Consider the following 22,934-nt stretch of genomic DNA (forward strand, 5'->3'; position numbering starts at 1 on the left):
TACACCTTGTTATCTCAGATTCTCCAGCATCTGCAGTTCCTACTGTCTCCCCATGTCTGCATTGGTTTTGTCCAGATGCTCCGGTTTCCGGTCCAAAATGCCCAAGTTAGGTGGATTGGCCATGCTAAATTGCCCATAGTGTCCAGAATGTGCAGGCTAAGTGGATAAAAGCCATTGGAAATGCAGGGTTACAGGGACAGGGTGGGTCTGGATGGGATTCTTCTTGGCAAGTTGGTGTGTACTCAATGGGCTGAATGGCCTACTTCCACACTGTAAACATTCTATAGTTTGGATGGTGATTGATCACTTATTTGGTTAAGTAGGAGATACTGAAAGAGAATCCAACAAACTGACCATTACTGTTTCTGTTAAGTTCCAAAACCCATGGGATGTTTTCAGATATGAGACTTGGCTGTATATTTTTATAAACTAGCTGCAATTTCCATGCAGATTTTCAGGTTTCCACTATATTGGTTTTCACACATCAACATGAAGATGTCATTTTGTTTTGTTCCCTACAGATACCAAGCCCAAGCAGTAGCCAACTTGAACATAATATATATGTTGTGGTCTATTGTGTGTGCAGTTCTGAACATTAGTCAAAGCGATGGAAATGGCAGCACTTCCCAAGAAATCCTGGACTTTCTTCAAGGGAATCCAACTTTCAGCATCAAGAATTTCACCAAAAAGTATGGATACCAAATTGATAACTCAACTCTCTTAAAATGTGACTTCTTTGGGGAGCCCTGTTATCCAAAGGTAAATTAAATTTGTCTTATTTTGAATTTGAAACTCGGAGGTTGAATTTCCACAGGATTTTTATTATCTCCTGATGTCTATTCAGTGAGCAATTAGCAGAAGTTTGGAGAAGCAAAGCAAATAACTAACTGTTTATGACATTTCTAGTGTACCTGCTGATCTTCTACAGCAGTTACTGCAAGAAATCAAGAGTGCTGTCAGAGAAATTTCAGGTGTTGAAATTAAAATTTTTAGGTATAGTAGCCTTTGTTTGTTCTCAATGATGTTTTAGATCTACTGGCTCAAATAGGAACATGTTGTTATGCAATATCAGTTCTATTATTCAATGTGAAAGTAAGGTCTGCATTCAGACATCTGTCTCCATCTTTATCCAGCTTTAACAAAAGTTGGACAGGGGAGTAAAACTAACATGCTGTCAATGTTTAGGTTAACTATTTAAATGCTACACCTTTTGGTCATATATGGTTCATATTTAAAGCCCTAGTGGGCAGAATATACAGATCTCAGGAAACTCGGCAGCAAAAGAAAAGTGAAGACTGCTGGATCCAAGAAGCAAGTGACACTTACTAGGGAGTAGAATAGTAACTGGATTACCCTAAGCAGTTGGATTTCCCCTCACCCTTCCAATTTGTCTTCTGACCTCTGAATTCTTTGACTAGTCTCCAACTTGATCTTGTCTAACTTGGGCCTTCCCCAAAACCATCCTCCAACTTTCTCCAATCTGAACACTCCTCTCTACATCAGTCTCCCCTCTGGCTCCTAATTTATCTCCGTCCACAAATCTTCAACACCCATGACTTTTCCAATTTCCTCTCTCCCTTTTCTCCGCTTCCTAGTAGTGACTTAATGCTGAAAGCCTACAAATTTGGTAATCAATCTGATGAGAAAGTGGAGGTAAGAAATGATAATCAGCTTATGTCATTTAATTAGTGCAATTGACCAAAAAACTGATGAAAGTGATTTTTTTTTAAAAAACCTGGCAAGTTTTAATGATCTGGACCACACTGTCTGAAAAGGTGAGGAAGCAGATTCAATACTGACTTTCAAAAAGGAATTATATCTATTGTTTCAAAGGCAGGAAGAATGAAGAGCTAAGAAGAATCAAGGAGGCTGCACTAATATGAATGGGGCAAATAGCTTTATGCGCTATATATCTGGTGACTGCAAAATTACACTGTTGCTTTTATTGTTTTGGTACTGTTATGACCACTGCTGATGTTACTACTGGACAAGTCAGAATCCAGAATAAAGTTTGGCTTGATAGATTTTCTTTCAATTTAATGTGGTGATTATTCACAGAAACATAGGTGTGTAAAGCTGCAGATTGTCTTTAACAATAAAAAGGAAGCTTATCACACAAAATAAAAGTAACAGAATAAAACAAACCAAGGTATGCAAATATTGAACACAAGTTTAAAAGATCTTAAAACACAGGACAAAACAAAATCTCATCTATTCCTCCACACTATCATTTTAAAAATGTGACAATTTCCACGAACCTTGTCTGATCACTCCTGGTTTCACAAACAAACATTCACAAGCTAAATATTTACACCAAGGTAAACTGACATTTGCCTAGCTATCATCAATCCTGAGTAAGGGTCACCAGACCTGAAACATTAACTGATTTCTCTTCAGATGCTGCCAGACCTGCTGAGCTTTTCCAACAACTTATTTTTATAAGTGAGCTGCTCCTGAACTGTCCTATATTCCTTCGTAGGAGAGAAATCATATTTGTTTTTGACCCCGACTAGATTTCCTCCAAAATGGCCATAAAGGCTGCCAATCTGTGTTATTCTAAGCTAAAATCAATCCTAAATTATCCTAAACCAAAAGCATTTGCCTTTCAATGTTTACTCCCTATCAAACTGCAGCATGCAAACAAAAACTTTCGTCAACACTCGGGAAGCTCGCAGTCATCTGCTGTGCTGTAGGTTATGATTCCAGAAGGACTATGACCTTTTTACCTAAACACCTTCACAAAGTAATGAACATCCATATGCAACTAGTTGGAATTGCAAACTATGAAAAGATATAAAAACACAGAAACCCAACTAATAGTCTGGGAACCCACCTTCGAATCCCACATGGTGGATGGTAAATTTGAATTCAATAAAACAAAACCTGGAACTAAGAATCTAATGGTGACCATGAAATTTACTAATGTCCCTCGGGGAAAGAAATATGCCACCCTTGCCCGAAATGGCCTACATTTGACTTCAGAGCCACAGAAATGTGGTTAACTCCCAACTGCTGCCTGAAATGGATTAGCAAACCACTCAGTTGAATCGGTCACTATGAAGTTTCAACAAAGAAGCCAGATGGACCATCTGTTGCTTCTGCAAAGTCCTGCTTACTAACCTCTGGGGGTTAGTGCCAAAATTGGGAGAGCTGTCTCACAGACTAGTCAAGCAACAACCGGGCATAAGTCATAGTCTCATGGCTTCAGGTTAGAGATGAGAAGGAAACCTCCTGCTGGTTACCACATACGATCCTCCCTTGGCTAATGCATCAGCAACTCCTATGTTGAAATACACTTGGGAAGCACTAAGGATGGCAAGGATGCAAAATGTATTCTGGGTGGAGAATTTCATTGTCCACCATCAAGAATGATTCAGCAGCAGCACTACTAATTGATCTGGTCAGGTCTGCGGCAGGTGGTGAAAGAAACAACAAGAGGGAAAACCAAACTTGCCCTCATCCTTACCAATCTGCCAGTGGAGATACCCTCCATTGTGTTGTTTTTCAATATATCACCATGCTAAATAAGACAGACTTTGAACAAGTCTACCAAATCAAGCCTGGACATTTGAGTTGCTATGGGCCATCAACAGCAGCAGAATTGTACTCCAGCACAATCTACAACCTTGCACTCAACCATTACCGTCAACCTTAGTTCCATGTAGAGTTCAGGAAGGCTTGGCAGGAGCAGCAGCAAGAGGCATATCTAACCATATGTCATCAACATGGCTAAACTACATAATAAGACTACCTGCCTGCCAATCAGGCTAAGCAGCAAGTGATAGAGAGAGCTAGGCAATCCCACAATCAATAGATCAGATCTAAGCCCTGCAGTCCTGACACATCAAGTTGTAAATGGTCATGGGCAATTAAACAACTCACTGGAAGAGGAGGCTCCACAAATATCCCTGTCCTCAATGATACCGGAGCCCAACATATCAGTACAAAACATAAGGCTGAAACATTCACAGCAATCTTCAAAAGTGCCAAGTGGATGTTCCATCTCAGACTCCTCCAGTGATCCCCAGTAATATAGATCCTGGTCTTCAGTGAAATCAATTCAATCTATGGGACATCAAGAAACAATTGGAGTCACTGGATACTGCAATGACTCTGCTCCCTGACAAAATTCAGGAAATAGTACTTAAGGCTTGTACTCTAGAACTTGCTGCACCCCTAGCCAAGCTCTTCTAGTACTGCTAAAATACTAGCATCTATCCAACAAGGTGGAAAATTGCCAGGCATGTCATTTTACTTGGTTTTGTACCTGGCACAGATGAGATGGTTGTGGTTATTGGAGGTCAGTCATCCCAGCTCCAGGACATCTCTGGATGAGTTCCTCAGGGTAGTGTTCGAGGCACAACCATCTTCAGCTGCTTCAAATGATCTTTCCTCCATCACGAGGTCAGTAGTGACAATGTTTCTGATGATGATTGCATAACATTCGGCACCATTCACAACTCCTCAGATACTGAAGAAGTCCATGTCAAATGCAACAAGATCTGGACAATATCCAGGCTTGGGCTGTCAAGTGGCAAGTAACATTTGTGCCACAATGCCAGCCAATGACCATCTCCAATAAGAGACAGTGGTGTTACCATTACTGAAGCCCCCCACTATCAACATGCTGGGGGTTACTATTGACCAGAAACTCCACTGGACCCAATCACAAACAAAGTGACAATAAGAGCCGGTCAGAGGCTAGGAATATTATAGCGAGTAACTCAGCATTTGACTCGCCAAAGCCTGTCCACCAATGAGGCTCAAGCCTAGGGGAGATGGAATACCACCCACTTGCCTGGATGTGGGTAATCCCAACAACATTGAAGCAACTTCATACCATCTAGGACGAAGCAACCCAGTTGATTAGCACCACACCCAAACATAGCCCACATCAGAAGCTACATTAGTGAGCATTGTAGCTGCTTTCATACTGAAAGTTGCTGCCTCCATCCTCTTCTTAGTGTACATTTGTGCAGGACCCTGTGTGATCTGGTGTTTTAGAGAGAAACCACTTTCTGGCATAACCAGAAGGGTCTCTTGTAGGTGGCAAGATGTCTGAAATTGCATTTAGCAATAATTCACAGACTAAAAGAGGTATATATTCTTAGAAATTACTAAATGTTCATTGAAATGCTTTTAAGATCCTAAGTTACTCTATCTGCTATTTCTTATTTTTTCCATTGCATGTCACAAGCAATGCCTAGTGCAATCAGTTTCAACTCTTCAGACCCACATAACATTTCTCTTTCACCCAAGCTTTGCCCTCATCATTCATTTGTATATACAATTACATTTACTGCTACCATATACCTCCTTCCCAAGTTTTTGACTTTGCAAATTTAGTTAATATGATTGTTGCAACACTGGCCCCAAACATTTACTCTTTGGACTTCAAAGACAATAGCTTATTGGCTTAAGGATTGTGGAGTCCCTTCCTGATGGTCTGAGGTCTATACTGGTCTTTGATCTGGAGAAACTTTAAACTATTGGATTTACTCTGGAGAACATATCCCTTCTAAAGTGAACAGTCTTTCCTTTGCAATATCCTGAATTATTTGGCATTGGTTGGTCCTTATGTCTTCTATGAAATTGTATGCACCACATCCAAAAATCTGTGTTCCCAAATATTTGCTCTGTATCCACCTATAGATCTGAGCTGAAGGATGTAAAGGCTTTACTTTAACATGTTGAGTAGCTTGAAATTTTTCCTTTATCCTCAGCAATTGAATTACCAGTGAAACAAATGTTTTTACTTTTACCATTCTCTTGCTTGAAGATGTATTCTTATTATTGCTATTGGCAATTCTTTATTGGAAGCTAAGGAGGTCAGATATTCTGCATGAACTTGGCTCTTCTGAAGTACTTCAGTATCTAGCATCAGTCTTGCATCCATCATAATTGTTTGTTCACTTAGCTATGCTGCAATCCAAGTTACTTCAGTTCGAGATTTTCCAACTTCAGATAGGGTAGATTTGTTGTTGGCTGTCTCCATTATGTTTTCTCACAAATCTTGCTGATTCTTGGATACTGAAAACGTTTGAGTGCAGAGAGTAGTGGAAAGCATTTCAATCAAACCAGTACAGTCACGTGTTACCATCTCACTGACCAGTATGAAACACATTTCTGATTCAAAATTCTTGGAACTCCCTTCCTAATAGCAATGTAGGAGTACCTTCACATAGAGTCATAGTCATAGAGTTATACAACACAGAAAGACCTTCTAGCCTAACTGATCCATGCCGGCCATATAACCTAAACTGATTTAGTCCCATTTGCCAGCATTTGGCCAATATCACTCCAAACCCTCCCCACTCATGTACCCATCCAGATGCCTTTTGTGTGTTGGAATTGTACCCGTCTCTATTACCTTCTCTGGCAGCTCATTCCATACATGCACCACCCGCTGCATAAAAACATTACCCCACAGATTCCTTTAAAATTTTTCCCTATCACCTTAAATTTAAGCCCTCTAGTTTTGGCTCTCCTATCCTGGGAAAAAGACCTTGGCTATTCATCCTATCCATGATGCTCAATTTTGATATACATCAAGGACTGCAATGGCTCAAGAAGGCTGCTCAGCACCACCTTCTTCAGCACAGTTGCAGATGGACAAGTGCAAGCCTAGTCAGTGATGTCCAAATCTGAATGAAAACAAAACAGTTCTCTTTCATACCACTGTTTCCTATAGCCTCATGTTATCTGTGCACTGTGCCGGCAATGCCATATCTGTAAGTTGTTTTTTAAAATTCACACTTTTGAAACCTGGATTATTGTGCTGTTTAAAGTTTCTCCTGGCCTATTGGAATTTTTTCCACTTTTACTCAGGCAGTTTTAGATGCCTGTTCACTCATCAGTTGAGCCAGAATTCAGGACCACTCCAACAGGCCATCTTGTGTTGCTGATTGCACCTCTGTCCTGGAGTTGCAAATTTGCCTATTTGATAGTGTCTCTTGAAAGGATTGATGCAGAGAGCTTGTCTCCCCTTGAGGGAGGTTCTAGAACCAGGTGGCATTATCTTGGAGTAAGGAGTCGTTCATTTAAGATGGAGATGGAGAGATGAATCTGTGGAATTCTTTACTGCAGAGGGCTGTCAAGGCTGTGTCATTAAGTACATTCAAGGCTTAGAAAAACTGAATTTTTAATCATTAAAGGAATCAAAGGCAACAGGGAAAAGGCAGGAAAGTGGCAGTAAGGATTATCAGATCAGCCATGAATTCATTGAATGGTGGAGCCAACATGATGGCTCAAATGACCACTCCCCCTGCATCTTATGGTCTAAAATGCTGTTGATCATGTTTGGAACATTCTACAATGTCACGTTTCCACAAGATTTTTCTATAGGTTTGATTAGATCTTCAAATCTTCATTGCTGATTGCCATGTTACATGTTAAAGCAGAATCAAACCTTCAGATCACCATCCCTGCTCACCACACTATAACTACTGCTATCATGTTGAAGGTTGCTGTCACTCTTCTTTGTGTTTGTACAGGACCATGTGCCACCTTGTATGATAGAGAATGCTGATCTTTTGATCATACAAGTGTAGAAACTAGGAGCAGGAATAGGTTATTCAGTTCTCCTGCTCCTCCATTCAATATGTTCGTGGCTCATTCTCTATCTCAACACCATATTCCGATTTTCTCTCCATCTTTTAATGATGACTTTAATATTTAAAACAGTATCAATCTCTTTCTTGAGTATAAAAACAGAAAGAACTGCAGATGTTGTAAATCAGGAACAAAAAAAAAGTTGCTGAAAAAGCTCAGCAGGTCTGGCAGCATCTAAGGAAAAAACAGCTTCGGGTCCGGTGACCCTTCCTCAGAACTGATGGTTGCTGGGAAAACATCAGTTTATACGCAGAAAAGAGGGAAGGGGGATGGGGTAGGTATTCCCTGCTGAGCTTTTCCAGCAACTTTGTTTGTGTTCCTGATTTGGAATGCACCGTCTGGGAGGGCAGTCGAGGCTGGAAACCTTACACTCTAGGAGTGTGTGGATAAGCATTCAAGATGTGATAACATTCAAGGCTTTGGGCCAAGTGTTGGAAAGTGAGGTCAATGTTGACTTAGAACCAAAATATAAATTGCTGGAGAAACTCAATGGGTCTGCATGATCTGTGGTGAGAGAATAGAGTCAAAGTTTTGAGTCCAGTGACCCTTCTTCAGCATGCCTAGAATTAGAATAGTTTTTAGTTGGTCTTGATGGACTGAAGGGCCTTTTCTGTAGGATATATTCAAGGGAGGAATCCAGTAGAGAATGGCTAGCATGAAAGTATCATGTGGAAGGATTTTCAATGAAACATAGAAAATAGGAAGAGTAATAGGCCATTAACCCTTTCAAACCTACTCTGTCATTCAATGTGATCATGATTGATCATTTAACTCAGTTGCCCTGTTCCCACTTTCACCCCATACCCTTTGATACCCTTAATACTTTTTATCCATTAGGATTATAAATATCTCCATCCTGAAAACTTTCAATGTTTTGTCCTCTATTACTTTGTGGCAGAAAATTCAACAAGCTCACCACTCGAAGAAATTTCTCCTTTATTTCAGTCCTCAATACAGCACCTTATACTGTGACTCGTGTTTCAGTTTTCCCAGATCATTGGGAACATCCTTCCTGTGTTTACTTTGTCCAGTCAAGTTAGAATTTTCTAGGTTTGTCCTGCCATCTGAGGAATCAGTCTGGTAAAACTTTGATGCATTCCTTCTACAGTCCGAACATCCTTCCTCTGATAAGGAGACAAAAACTACATACAATACTCTAGGGGGTCTTCACCAAGACCTATGCAATTGCAGTAGGGTGTTTCCTGCTCCTGAATTTTAATAATCTCGCTATGAAGGCCAAGATATTGCCTTTTTTTAAAAACTGCTTGCTCCATCTGCGTGCACAGATTCAATGACTGGTGTGTAAGGACTCCCAGGTCCATTTGCATCTCCCCTTTCCCAATGTATCACCATTCGGATAATAATCTGCCTTGCTGTTTTTGCTGTCAAAGTGGTTAATCTCACATGTATCCACATTATATTTCATCTTTCATGCATTTGCCCATTCACTCAACTGTCCAACACTGAAGCATCTCTCATTCTCCTCACAATTCACCCTCCCAACCAGCTTTGTGATGTCACAGACTTGGAGATATTACATTTAGTTCCCTCATCTAAATCAATTATTGTGATTAGCTGGTGTTCAAGCATTGATCCCTGCTATACCCCACTCAGAAGATGACCCATTTATTTCCTACTTTTGTTTCATATCTACCAGCCAGGTCTCTATCCATGTCAGTGTACTACCCCCAATCTAAAGTGCTTTACTTTTACAAGCTAATGTTTCATGTGAGACATTATCGAACTCCTTCTGAAAGTCCATGTAAACTACATCCACTGGTTTCCCCTAATCAACTCTACTAGTTACATCCTTGAAAAATTCCAATAGATTTGCCAAGTGTGATTTCCCGCTCATAAATCTATACTGACTCTGCCTAACCACTATTTTCCAAGTGCTCTATTAATAAATATTTAATAATGGACTCTAGCATTTTCCCTACTACTGGCATTAGGTTTACTGGTCTAGAATTCCCTGTTTTCTTTCAACCTCATTTATTGAAGAGTCAGGTTACTTTAGCTACCTTCCAATCCATAGGAACTGTTTCAGTGTCTGTAGAATCTTGAAAGATGACCACCAATGCGTCCACTATTTCTGGTCCTTAAGTATTCTGTGATGTGGATTATCAGGGCCTGAGGATGTGTTAGCCTTGAATCCAATCAGTTTCTCCAATTCAGTTCCTCTCTCTTACTAGACCAGGTATTGCATTACATTTTTCTGATGTAATTTATGTTCTTCTTTGTATTTGATTGGTCTGCCATCACATTATTCCCCATTGTAACATCCCAAGTTCAATTTTAAGGATCTACTTTATCCCCCCCTCACATCTATACAAAATTATAAGTTTGTATGTTCCCCACAAGCTTACTCTCATATCCTATTCCGTACACCCCCCAACCCCCCCACTTTTAATAGCTTTGACCTTCTTTGCTGAAATCTAAACTATTTCCAATCCTCAGATCTGCTCCTCTTTCTGACCAATTTTTATCCTCCATCCTTGTATCTAGTACTATTAGATTCCCTTGGCAGCCACAGGCAGGCCACCTTTCCTATTTTATTTTTGTGCCAGGCAGAAATGAACAATTATTGCAATTCCTCCATGCATTTTTAAAAAATATCTGCTATTACCTATCCACAGTCATGCTTTCCAGTAATGCTCCCGAATTTATCTTAGCAATAACATTAACCTGCAGTTCTAGTGCATTGATATTATTATGCCACTAGATCGGTGCAGACTGAAGTGTCTCTTCTGTGCTGTATGACTCTGCATTCCATTGGCTACATACATTTTTACATACATGTTGTAGTCTGAAGCTTTGGAAAGTGACATTAGAGGCTCCAATTTCTTTTAATTGCACGACTGACTGGGAATCTACCTATCTGTTGGAAAGATTTGCAATTTAATATTCAACTTGATTGGCTGTATTGTGAACTCCCCATCTTGACCATCAATTTCTGGACTGAGACCTGAACTCAGAACAAATGATTCAGAGGCAGAGATGCTATCTAGAGCGCCTCCTGTAAAAGCATTAAAACAAACGAGACATACAGGAGGCTCAATAACTGAAGGAATGCACAGAGAGGTTATTTCCAATTTTGTATAAAAAATTGAATAATTTGAATATAAATTTGGTTTTGAAACATTTTTGCGGTGTCTGTTCCTTTAACATTGTGTTTAAGAAGGCACAGTAGCATATGGCAGTAGCAGAAGAGAAAAGAAGTGTGGGATTGTTGTTGAATGGGAATATGTCTTGTGTTCACTGGGACCTGAGAGGAATGAACTGCTTCCAGATAAACATATTTCTGTCCATCTAGATTATCTTCCCTTTTCCTCCTTTCTCTTCATCCTCCCTTTTTCCTCATCCTCAGCTGGTTGTTGTATACCAGATTGCAGGAGCCATGCTTTCATAACGGAGAGTCAGTATGAGCGGTGACATGTACTCTGGCAACTTTTGTAGGGCCCCACCAGAGTGATACAAACAACAGAAGCATTGTTTAGCTCCCCAAAGTATTGCTACATCACGATAGGAGTGGTAACATGGATGTTGTTATATGTATGCTTCCCATGTATGATGAACTGGGTAATCAGCAAATAGCCACACTCCAGTAATTCAAAAGACTGATGGGGCAGTGGACTGCCACAAGAATAAAAAGATCATGATTGCTAATAGGACAATGGATAGAATGCACTGATTATGGTCACATAGCAGCTGAATTTTGAGAGTGGGACCACCTCTATTTGTGATAGATCTCCAAATTTGCATGCAGCATCTGCAAGTGTGCAGTCATTGGCCCACAGCACCACAGGTACTGGAGCTATTATGGTAAAGTGTTGTATTCACTCCACATGCCTTTCTCTGACAAGAATGAAATATATGCATCTCCATCACATACCAGAGGATTGTAAATTCTTTGGAAAATTACCTATTCCAAGCTGGGAGGACCCTTATTACAAATAATTCATTGTTGCAGTCATCTTCGCAGCCACTGGCAATGGCCTGCCTATATCAGACTGTCCGCAACTATTTCAGTCAGTATTCTATTCACAAAGCACAGATGTCACACACATCAAAGTTGATTTCCTCCACAGATGCTGCCTGACCTGCAGTTTCTGTTTCTATTTTCATATTTTACGCATTAGAATTTTTTTGTTTTTTGAGTTATGCTACTGTTGCTCAACCTATTCTTTACTGAGCTAAGGTAGAAAGAGTGCTCCCAGAAAGTAAGGGAATTTGACCTTCTGATATGAATCCTTCATCTCTATACTTCCTTGTCCAGCTGCTTGTTCTCCACTATGTTCTCAACCTTTCATTTCCGTCATAGTGCAAGCAAAAGGAACATAAATCTATGTCTGTGAACAAACGGTCTGAGATATTTTCTAATCAACCCATTCAGACGTGTTATTACAAACCTCTGAAACAAGTGGAACTTGAACCCAATGGTTCAAGATCCATAGATAAGAAAACAAATGGTCTGAATGGAATGCTTTGTTAATTGTATGTCAATTGTATTTAATCATACACTGATTGAAGATTGAAGATATTAAACAGTATTTTTCTTCAGCAGATGTAAAGACACACTTATTGATATTGGGATAGTTGATTTAGGATCTGTATGCTTGTAATGTTTCACTCTAAATAAATGTTAGCCAAAGTTTGGCTCCAATACTATCCCTCAACTAGTTTTCTAGAACAGAAGGGTGGAAAATGATTAACTAAAGCTGAAGTTTGGAGACTAAGAGTTAAAAAAAAATACAAAAAAATTATCTCTGCAGCCACTAAAAGAAAATTTCAAAAAACAGCTGGTTATTCAAAGGAGGAAAATGTTATGTACTTTAAACAGATTGCATAAAAAGTTGATAAACTTCAATTTAAAGATACTGGATTCAGTGCTAATTGTTAGATTGCTAGATTGTGCTAATGTATCACATATGGATAGGGTCCCAATTCTAATTAGTGTTTAATTCTCAGAAGGTAATTCAATATTGAATTAGGTACCTGCTGCCTTGAAAAATAATCAGCTCCGATATTCATCTGCAGAAATATGAATGTTAAGATTGTGGTCCTGACACGATCAGGTCATGCAAAGTATGGTTTTATTTTAATGGAAGATATACTGTTGCTGCTTATAGCTCTTCATGCTGTCATGGTACGCTACACCCAAATTTTGGGTCCTGCCCTTAAACATCCACTGTAGCTCATCTACAACTGCTCTATGAAATCCGTCATTTAACTATACCTGCATTGACCTTCTTTCTACTGTTCTCTACTTTGACCTCTAGAACAGACCTCTGTAGCTTTTCAGTTCTAATTAAGTGGCCAAAATACTGACATTTTCTTTTCTGAACCTCAGAGTTATTTTTGCTCTTGCAATTGCATCTGTCCGCTTTATTGTTTGAAGGTTCACAGATGAAATTTTTACTACAAGTCCAAGTTGAGTGGATATTGGCTGAAACACCGGCATCCCCTGCACTCTCACCATTTTTTAAAAACCCATTGTGCACTCAGATAGCACCATCAGTGTGGAGCTGCACAGAACAAAGAAAATAATTCAAAAAAAAACATTGCAGCACAGGAACAGGCCCTTCAGCCCTCCAAGCCTGCACCGGCTGCCTGTCACAACTAAAACCCTGCCCCTTCCAGGGAGCGTATCCCTCTATTCCCATCCCATTCACGTATTGGTCAAGATGCCCTTTAAAAGTCACTATTGTATCTGCTTCCACTACCTCCCCCGGCAGCAAGTCCCAGGCACCCACCACACTTTGTGTAAAAAAAACTTGCTCAGTACGTCACCTTTAAACCTTGCGCCTCGCGCCTTAAACCTATGCCCGCTAGAAACTGACTCTTCCACGCTGGGAAAAACCTTGTGACTGTCCAGTCTGTCCATGCCCTTCATAATCTTGTAGACCTCTATCAGGACACCCCTCAACCTCTGTTGTTCCAGTGAGAACAACCCAAGTTTCTCCAACCTCTCCTCATAGCTAATGCCCTCCATACCAGGCAACACCCTGGTAAATTTTTGCTGTGCCCTCTCAAAGCCACCTTATCCTTCTGGGAGTATGGCGACCAGAATTGAACACAATATTCCAAATGTGGCCTAACTAAGGTTCCATAAATCTGCAACATTACCTGCCAATTTTTAAACTCAGTGCCCCAGCTGATGAAGGCAAGCATGCCATATGCTTTGTTGACTACCTTCTTCACCTGTGTTGCCACTTTCAGTGACCTGTGGTACCTGTACACCCAGCTCCCTCTGCCTATCAGTACTCTTAAGGATCCTGTTATTTACTATATATTTTCCATCTGGATTAGACCTTCCAAAATGCATTACCTCTCATTTTTCCATATTAAACTCCATCTGCCATCTCTCTGCCCAAGTTACTAACCAACCTATCTCCTCTGGCAGTACTCATTGCTGTCCGCAATTCCACCAAATTTTGTGTCATCCATAAACTTACTAATCATACCAGTTGAATTCTCCTCCAAATCATTTATATATATTACAAACAGGAAAAGGACCCAACACTGATCCCTGAGGAACGCCACTAGTCACAGCCCTCCATTCAAAAATGCACCCTTCCAATGCTACCCTCTGTCTTATGTAACCGAGCCGTTTATTTTTAATCCATCTTGCAAGCTCACCTCTGACCCCATGCGACTTTACTTCTGAATTAGTCTACCACGAGGGACCTTGTGATAGGCGTTACTGAAGTTCATGTGGACAACATCCACTGCCCTACCCTAAAAAAACTCAAGTTAGTGAGATACGAACTCCCATTTTGCCTCTCGCTAATATGCCCACCGATTTCCAAGTGAGAGTAAATCCTGTCTTGAAGAATCCTCTCCAATAATTTCCCTACCACTGACGCAAGGCTCACCGGCCTGTAATTAGCTGGAATACCCCTGCCACCCTTCTTATACAAAGGAACAACGTTGGCTATTCTCCAATCCTCTGGGACCTCCACCATAGCCAGTGAGGATACAAAGGTTTCTCTCAAGGCCCCAGCAATTTCCTCTCTTGACTCTCAGTATTCTGGGGTATATCCCATCAGGCCCTGGGGACTTGTCTACCTTAATGTTTTTCAAGATTTTCCTTAATCCTGTTGGCCAATGATTTTTCACAACCCCTTTTAGCCGTCCTGACTCTTTGCTTAAGTTTCTTTTGACTTTCCTTGTATTCCACCCTTGCTTCGTGTGTTCCCAGCCTTCTAGCCTTGATAAATGCTGCCTTTTTCTTTTTGATTAGGCTCACAATATCTCTCATTATCCAAGGTTCCCTAAGCTTGCCATACTTATCCTTCATCCTTACAGGGCCTGCTGATCTTGAGTTTCTGTCAACTTACATTTGAAAGCCTCCCACATACCATATGTTGATTTGCCCTCAAACATCTGCCTCCAATCTACATTCTTCAATTCCTGCCTAATATTGGTGTAATTAGCCTTCCTCCAATTTAGCACCTTCACCTGACAACTGCACCTATCAGTACCATCAGTATCTTAAAGCTTATTGAATTGTGACCACTGTTCCCAAGCTACTCCCCTACTGAGACGCCGACCACCTGGCCAAGCTCATTCCCCAATACTAGGTCCAGTATGGCCCCTTTCCTAGTTGGACTATCTACATGCTATTTCAAGAAGCCCTCCCGGATGCTTCTTACAAACTCTGCCCATCTGAGCCCTCAGCACTAAGTGAGTCCCAGTCAATAAATGGGAAGTTAAAAATCACCCACAACAACAACACTGTTATTTGACATCTTGCCAAAATCTGCCTACATTTCTGTTCTTCTATCTCCTGCTGGCAGTTGGGAGGCCTATGGTAAACCCCAAAATTGTGATTGCACCCTTCCTGTTCCTGAGGTCTACCCATTTTGCCTCACTGTATGAGGCGTGAGAAGTGTCCCTTTACAGTACAGTTGTGATTATCTCCTTAACCAGTAGTGCAACTCCCCCACCCCTTTTACATCCCTCTCTATCCCACCTGAAACATCTGTATCCTGGAATGTTAAACTACCAATCCTGTCCCTCCCTTAACCAAGTCTCTGTAATTGCAACAACATCATAGCTCTAAGTACTAATCCAGACTCTAAGTTCATCTGCTTTACCTATTGCACTTCTCACATTGAAGCTTTGTCCTTCCCTTCTAAGAACAGAGCCATCTCTTGTGCCATCAGTCTGGCTGCTGCTGCTGTAATTCCCCTGATAGGTTATTCCCCCCTCCCCCCAGCAGTATCCAAAATGACGTACTTGTTGGAGAGGGGGACAACCACAGGAGATTTCTGCACTGGCTCCCTGCCCCTTCTAGCAGTCACCCATATATGTGCCTGCATCTTGGGTGTCACCAAATCTCTAAAACTACTGACTAGTTTCCACCACCCTCATGCTCCAAAGTGCAGCCAATTGCCGCTCCAACCTATCCACACAGTCTGTGAGGAGCTGCAATTGGATGTACTTCCTGCAGATGTAGTCATCTGAGACACTAGAAGCATTACAGACCTCCCAGATCTCACAAATGCAGCACTTAACCCCATGACTGACATTTCTATCACCAATTAAGCTATTTAAGACAATACATTGAAGATTTAGCCTTACTTACCACTGTGAGTACCTAAGGTGGATATTCCCTCACTCACCTTCCTAGGATAACAGAGGTATGCACTCAGGGTTGAACTGTCACTTGACAACAGTCTCTCTGCAAACTACCTTCTGGAAGCACACCTTCTTACCCCATATCAGCCAATCAATGTCACCATTCTTCTGCGCTCTTCCAGGTATTCACTGTCACTTGAACACAGATGGTGTCTCGCTGAAGTCCACCTTCTGGAAGCAGTGACTGCACTGATGCAAATCTTCCCCACATCAGCCAATCAGCATCACCACTCTGCTGCCCTCTTCCAGGTATAATTCCTAATATTCGCCCAGGCATGACAGATGGCAAATCAGCACATCACCTTATCAAGAGGATTGTGGAGGTCCTGCTGGACAAGTACTGCCAAAGCAAGATTTCTTCCTTTTAGACCACAAGCAGTGGAGGCAACAACACCATACTATGCCAGCGAAATCCAAATTTACCATCCAGGTTAAAGCACTCCCTCTGGAGGAATGTACAACACTGTAGGAAAAAGGTCAATGTCCTTCTCCACTCCACCAGTGTAAGTGTAATCTTCTCTCTGATTCCTTACCTTCACTGTATCTTTCCTACCCCAAAGGTGTCCAAAGTCCAAAGATATGCAGATTAGGTGAATTGGCCATTCTAACTTGCCCATAGTGCCTGGGGATGTGCAGGCTAGGTGGATTAGTCATGGGGAATGCAGATTTACAGGAATAGGGTAGGGGAGGTGGGTCTGGGTGGGATGCTATTTGGAAGGTCGGTGCAGACTTGATGAGCCAAATGGCCTGCTGCAACACTGTGGGGATTCTATGATTCTATCATAGTGTACCAACATCCCACCAAGCATCATGCTGTACCATTCCAGCTATTGCCTGCAACATCTTCCTTCCCTCACTGTCACCCATCCCAAACGTCATTAGCACTACCCTGCATGCCCTCTCAGCTGTCTACGCATTTACTTGTGACAGCTTGCCAATTGTACCAAAAGTAATAGCTGTGGCACCACAGTACTTTATTCTCCTGCGATACCTGTCTTTTTGTCATTCCAGGATGAAAACAGCCACAATAGGGCAAAAAGAGTCAGAACAGGTACAAAAAAAAAGTTGCTGGAAAACCTCAGCAGGTCTGGCAGCAACTGTGAAGAGAAAATCAAAGTTAACGTTTCGGGTCCAGTGACCCTTCCTCAGAACTGGACCTGAAATTCTGATTTTCTCTTCACAGATGCCTGCTGCCAGACCTGCCGAACTTTTCCAGCAACTTCTGTTTATGCTCCTGATTTGCAGCATCCGTAGTTCTTTTAGTTTTTATTGAGTCAGAACAGGGGTTCTGTTGCCTGTCATTGGTTTCTTACAGCTAATGAGGAGAGTATCCTGACTCTGAATGCCCTGAGCAGGCCCTGGACCCATCTCACAGGGTACCCTTGACTTACTGCACCTGGGCCCCATGAATGAAGGCCATCATCCTTGACTTGACTGTGGCTTGCCGGCAAGTATGACAAGCTTTATGGCGTTGTGTCTGCGCTAAAAGCACTGCACAACAGCAGTACTATGTGCTTAGTTTCACTGCCTGAGGGTTAAAATACGAAAAATGTGAAATAAGGCAATGTAATGTGTGGATGCTATGAACGTACATGCAGGCTCAGAGTTAGTAAGTGCTATCATAGCAAGTGAACAGCCCAGAAATGCAGCCAGGTCCAGTCCATAAGCTGGGTGCATATCACTGAATGCAGAGAATCCTTGCTGCAGCATTGCAACCCATGATGCAGCATCCACGTGTCGAAGTATCCTATAAGAGATGTGCTTTGAGGGTTCTTAGAGGCTGGCACATGTTAGATGCCAATGTCAGTGGATATGGGGCACGTGTGGCCAATGGCAATGGTCATACAACATACTTTGAGATATTGGTATTTGCTTTTTAATATGGAGGTCGTTCAGAGTAAGCCGCAAGCTGAATCCTTCCGGTAAATGACTGGTTTCCTTGTCGAGTGTTCCCAACATCGACCTCGCTTAATGAGTTTGGTAAGGGGGGAGGCTGAAACTAATAGGTGACCAACTACACAGTCACCCATTGTTTGTGGCAAGGTGTACACAACATAATGGGCAACAAAGCGAAGCTGGACAAAGTCGCACGCAACAGTACATCCCTGTCCAACAAGCTCAATGCATTCTATGTTCGCTTTGAAAATAGCAATGAAACAATATCACCTATCCAAATAGCCTTGGATGCACCTGTACCTGTGGTTACCACTGCAGGTGTCAGATTGGCCTTTTTGAGAGTGAAATCACAGAAAGCAACTGGCCCAGATGGAGTCCCCAGACATGCACTCAGATCCTGTGTGGACCATCTGGCAGGAGTATTCACAGACATCTTTAACCTCTCCTTGTTACGATCTCAAGTTCCCACTTGCTTCAAGAAGACCACAATCATCCTGGTGCCAATGAAAAATCATGCAGCATTTTCTAGCAATTTCTGTTTTTGTTGCCTCAATGACTACCAGCTGGTGGCTCTGACCTCCATAATTATGAAGTGCGTCCACAGGTTAGTCATGGCTCACATCAATCCAGCTACAAAATTGCCTTGATCCTTTGCAATTTGTCTACTGGCACAATAGGCCCACAGTAGGCACCATCTCCTTGGCCCTATACTTGCTCCTGGAACATTTGTATAACAAGGATATCTATGTCAGGTTCCTACATATTGACTACAGTTCCACCTTCCACACCATAATTCCCAATAAATTCATCTCTAAACTCTGAGACCTAGGTCTCGGATCACCTCTGTAACTAGATCTTTGACGTCCTGACCCATAGACCGCAAACAGTAAGAATAGGTGACAACACCTCTTCCAACATAATTCTCAACACCAGTGCTCCGCAAGCCTGTGTACTCAGCCCCCTACTATACTCCTTATACACTCATGACTGTGTGGCCAAATTCCGCCCCAGTTAAAAGTTTGCTGATGACATCATTGTTGTGGGTAAATCTCAAACAAAAATGATACAGAATAGTGGAAAGAGATTGAGTGCCTTTTAACAGCATAGTATAAAGGCAACAATCTCCCCATTAATATTAGCAAAATGAAGGAGCTGGTCATTGACTTCAGGAAGCAGAGTGGAGGGAAAGCCCCAGTCTACATCAATAGTACTGAAGTGGAGATAGTCGAAATCATCAAGTTCTTGGGAGCGATAATCACCAATAATCTGTCCTGATCCACCCACATTCATAGAACGTTCAAGAAAGCACAATAATGTCTCTTCTTCCTTAGGAGGTTAAAGAAATGTGCATGTCCACAAGAAATCTTACCAATTTTCATAGATGCACCAAAGAAAGCATCCTATTTGGATGCATCACAGCATGGTAAGGCCACTGCTCTTCCCAAGACTACAAGAAACTACAGAGTCATGAATATGGCCCAGATCATCATGCAAGACAGCCTTCCTACCATTGACTCCATCTATACTGCCCACTGCCTCAGGAAAGCAACCGACATAATCAAAGATCCCTCCCACCCCTGTTATACTTTCTTCCAGCCTCTTCTGCCGAGCAGAAGATATAGAAGTTTGCATACTCTTGAATCAGCTTCTTCCCCTTTTTTATGAGACTTTCAAACAGACCTCTCAAATGTAAATTCTGATCTCTCTCTCTGCACCTTCTCTGCAGCTATAACACTGTATTTTGCACTCTGTTCTGCTAGACTGATGCACTTTGTTTGGAACGATCAGTCCATATAGAGACAAAAGAATGCTTTTCATTGTATCTCGGTATATGTGACAGCAATAAATCAATCATATGAATAAGATCATGGATGATCTGATTGTAACCCAAAATCCACATTACCACCTACCTTTGATAAAATTTTACCACCATTTTCTGATGACATTTGCCCTAAAAAAACAAACCTTGTTTGTGTGACAATACCCACTTCAATCTTCACTCTAGTTCCTTCTCATGCATTCCTTCTAATTCCCTTTTTTGTGTTTTCAATGGTCTTACTGTATCCATACTCTAAACTTCTAAACTATACTTGACCTATGATATTTTAAAGGGTCTTTTCTGATTCTGCAAGTGACGTGTTATCAGCGTACTACACGTTTGTTACGTTTGTGCCTATAATTTTTACCACTAGACATACATCTAATCATTTTCACTATTTGCTCAATATAAGTAATGAATAGTTTTGATCACAGTACACAGCCTTTTTGTACTGTTCTGTTCAATTCATACATATCTGAAGTTCCATCTTCTTGCCTGGTTCTCACTATTTCCCAATATTGGCTCTGGATAAATTGTGAGTCTTTACTGTCATTGTCACATTTCAGCAACATGTTAACTATTGATTACCATTTTCTCATAATCTATGATATATATATATATAAATGATCTTGTTTACTTTGAATATTCTTATAATTCCACCTAATGGTCATAGATCATAGAAGATCATAGAATCCCTATAGTGTGGAAACAGGCCCTTTGGCCCAACAAGTCCACACCAACCCTCAGATCATTCCTAGACAAGTCAGATCCCAGAATGAAGTCATATCTGGTAGAGTTTTTTAACTTAATTCATTCATGGGATGACAGCATCGCTGGCTAGGCCAGCATTTATTGGCCATAAGGCAGTCAACAGTCAACCACATTGTCATGAATATAGAGTCACAGGTAGGCCAGACCAGGTAAGGACGGCATTTCCTTCCTGAAAGGATGTTAGTGAAGCAAATGGGTTTTTGCAACAACTGATACTAGATTCATGGTCATCATTAGACTCTTAATTTCGGATTTTTGTTAAATTCAAATTTTACCATCTGTCACGGTGGGATTTGATACTCGGTTCCCAGAACATTACTTAAGTCTCTGGGTTAACAGTCCACTGATAATAGCACTAGGCCATTGCCTTCCCTGCTCAAATGTATTCTTTTTATTTTAGTTAGCTAGTTATTATTTGGTTATTTCTAACTATCCAGTTATTTCACTGAAATATAGGCACAAGAGGCTGCAGAGTCTCTTTAACTACAGAACAAAATTTTATAACTCAAAAGATGAAAACAAATATAAAAGCTAAATTATCTAAATATAGAACATGGTTAGAAAATATCATGAAACACCCAGCAAAACAAAGTTTCCATCTATTCCCTAATATCATCACTTTATAGCTATTCAAATCCATATAAATTACTCCTGTTCATTAAATCTTTAAATTTAGATTTAGATTTTAAATTTTATTGTCATGTGTACTCAAGTACGGAAGTACAGGAGTACAGTGAAAAGTGTATAATGTCACCACACATGGCGCCATCTTATGTACCAAGGTGCTTGGGTACAAAGTAGTAAGAGAAACAAGAGTTAAAAAGTTAAGCATTACTGCATAGAATAGTAGAAAAATAAAGAAATAGGTAATAGTTTACATTAAAGTCTTTCATATTTTAAACTAGGAAAACAAAGGAATAAGTTAAAAGCTCAACAAGCTTTGATGAGCCCTCTGCTTATCTCGTTCTGCTGTCTGTTCTCGACTGCTGCCTCTCTGATCTCTCCACTGCCTCAGAAACGTGCCCGGGCATCATCCACTCACATGCCGAGCCGAGACCAGCTGACATACCACTGAGAAACCAGGCCTGGACCTGTCACGAGCCTCCAAGAGACCAGGCCAGGAGCCACCAAGAAACTAGGCCAGGAGCCGCTGACAGATCAGGCCAGGAGCCACCACGAGCTACCGAGAGACCAAAGTGGGGAGCAAAAGAAAAGGAAACAGAAGGACCAGAGGAGTTCCTACTTCATCCTACCCTGCTGCCATCTTGACCAAATTTGTTTTAGTAGATCCTACATTACTAATCTTTTCATGTGGAATGTCAATTTTGCTTTATGTGAATATTCACAATACTGAGAATTTAGACTTTCTCAGCTTTTGCAGGTTTCTAACCAAACATTCCAGGATTAGATGCTGCTTGAGCTAAACTGTTCTATTAAGATAATGCTCTTTTGTTTAATTATTCAATCACAGAATGAAATCATTTAATACCCATCCCTAATTGCTCAGAATGCAGTTAAGAGTCAACCACTTTGTTGTGGGTCTGGAGATGCACATAGGCCAGTTAAGATTAGGATGGCAGTTTCCTTCTCAAAAGAACCAGATGGGTTTTTTTCCTGGCAATCAACAATGTTTCATTATACTCTTAATTCATTTCTTCATTGAATTCGACTTCCACCATCTGCTTCAGCAGGGGTCGAACTCAGGGTCCAAAAACATTATCTTGGTCTCTGGATTAACAGTCCAGTGACAAAATGACAAGGCAATCACCTCCCGCATGTTACTTTCCCTGAAATGTTCCATAATTCATTTTTTCAGGAGAGAATCTATATTTGCTATATATCAGGTCTCCCCCAAGTTGCCCAAAAACTTTAATCTCTGGATTTCCACCGCTAAAATCAAAAGCAGCCACACTAAGACAGCAACTGACCACAGTTAAAGACCCAATAGATAGTATGGACAGGACGAATGTGGTCTGCAAGATACCATGCGGAGACTACACAAAACACTTGGTGGGACAAATAGGCAGACAACTAGCAACCCGCATCCACAAACACCAGCTAGCAACTAAACAACAATACACACAGAGAAAAACCACACTTTTAACTGGGACAACACTACTACCATTGGACAAGCCAAACAGAGGACAGCTAGGGAATTCTTGGAGGCTTGGCATTCATCTGCAGACTCCATCAA

The 22,934-nt window shown here is 41.1% G+C and overlaps 1 protein-coding gene across 1 annotated transcript in view; it reads left to right on the top strand.

Moving 5' to 3' along the window:
- LOC109912492 (acid-sensing ion channel 5) overlaps positions 1-22,934 on the top strand; it is a 188,095-nt gene that overhangs the window by 23,138 nt on the left and 142,023 nt on the right. The window contains exon 2 of the mRNA XM_020511931.2: positions 522-759. Within this exon, the coding sequence (XP_020367520.2) occupies positions 522-759 (238 nt within the window). The remainder of the gene's footprint in view (positions 1-521; positions 760-22,934) is intronic.

This window comes from Rhincodon typus, chromosome 1 (genome assembly GCF_021869965.1).
Source record: "Rhincodon typus isolate 14 chromosome 1, sRhiTyp1.1, whole genome shotgun sequence".
Lineage (NCBI taxonomy): Eukaryota > Metazoa > Chordata > Chondrichthyes > Orectolobiformes > Rhincodontidae > Rhincodon > Rhincodon typus.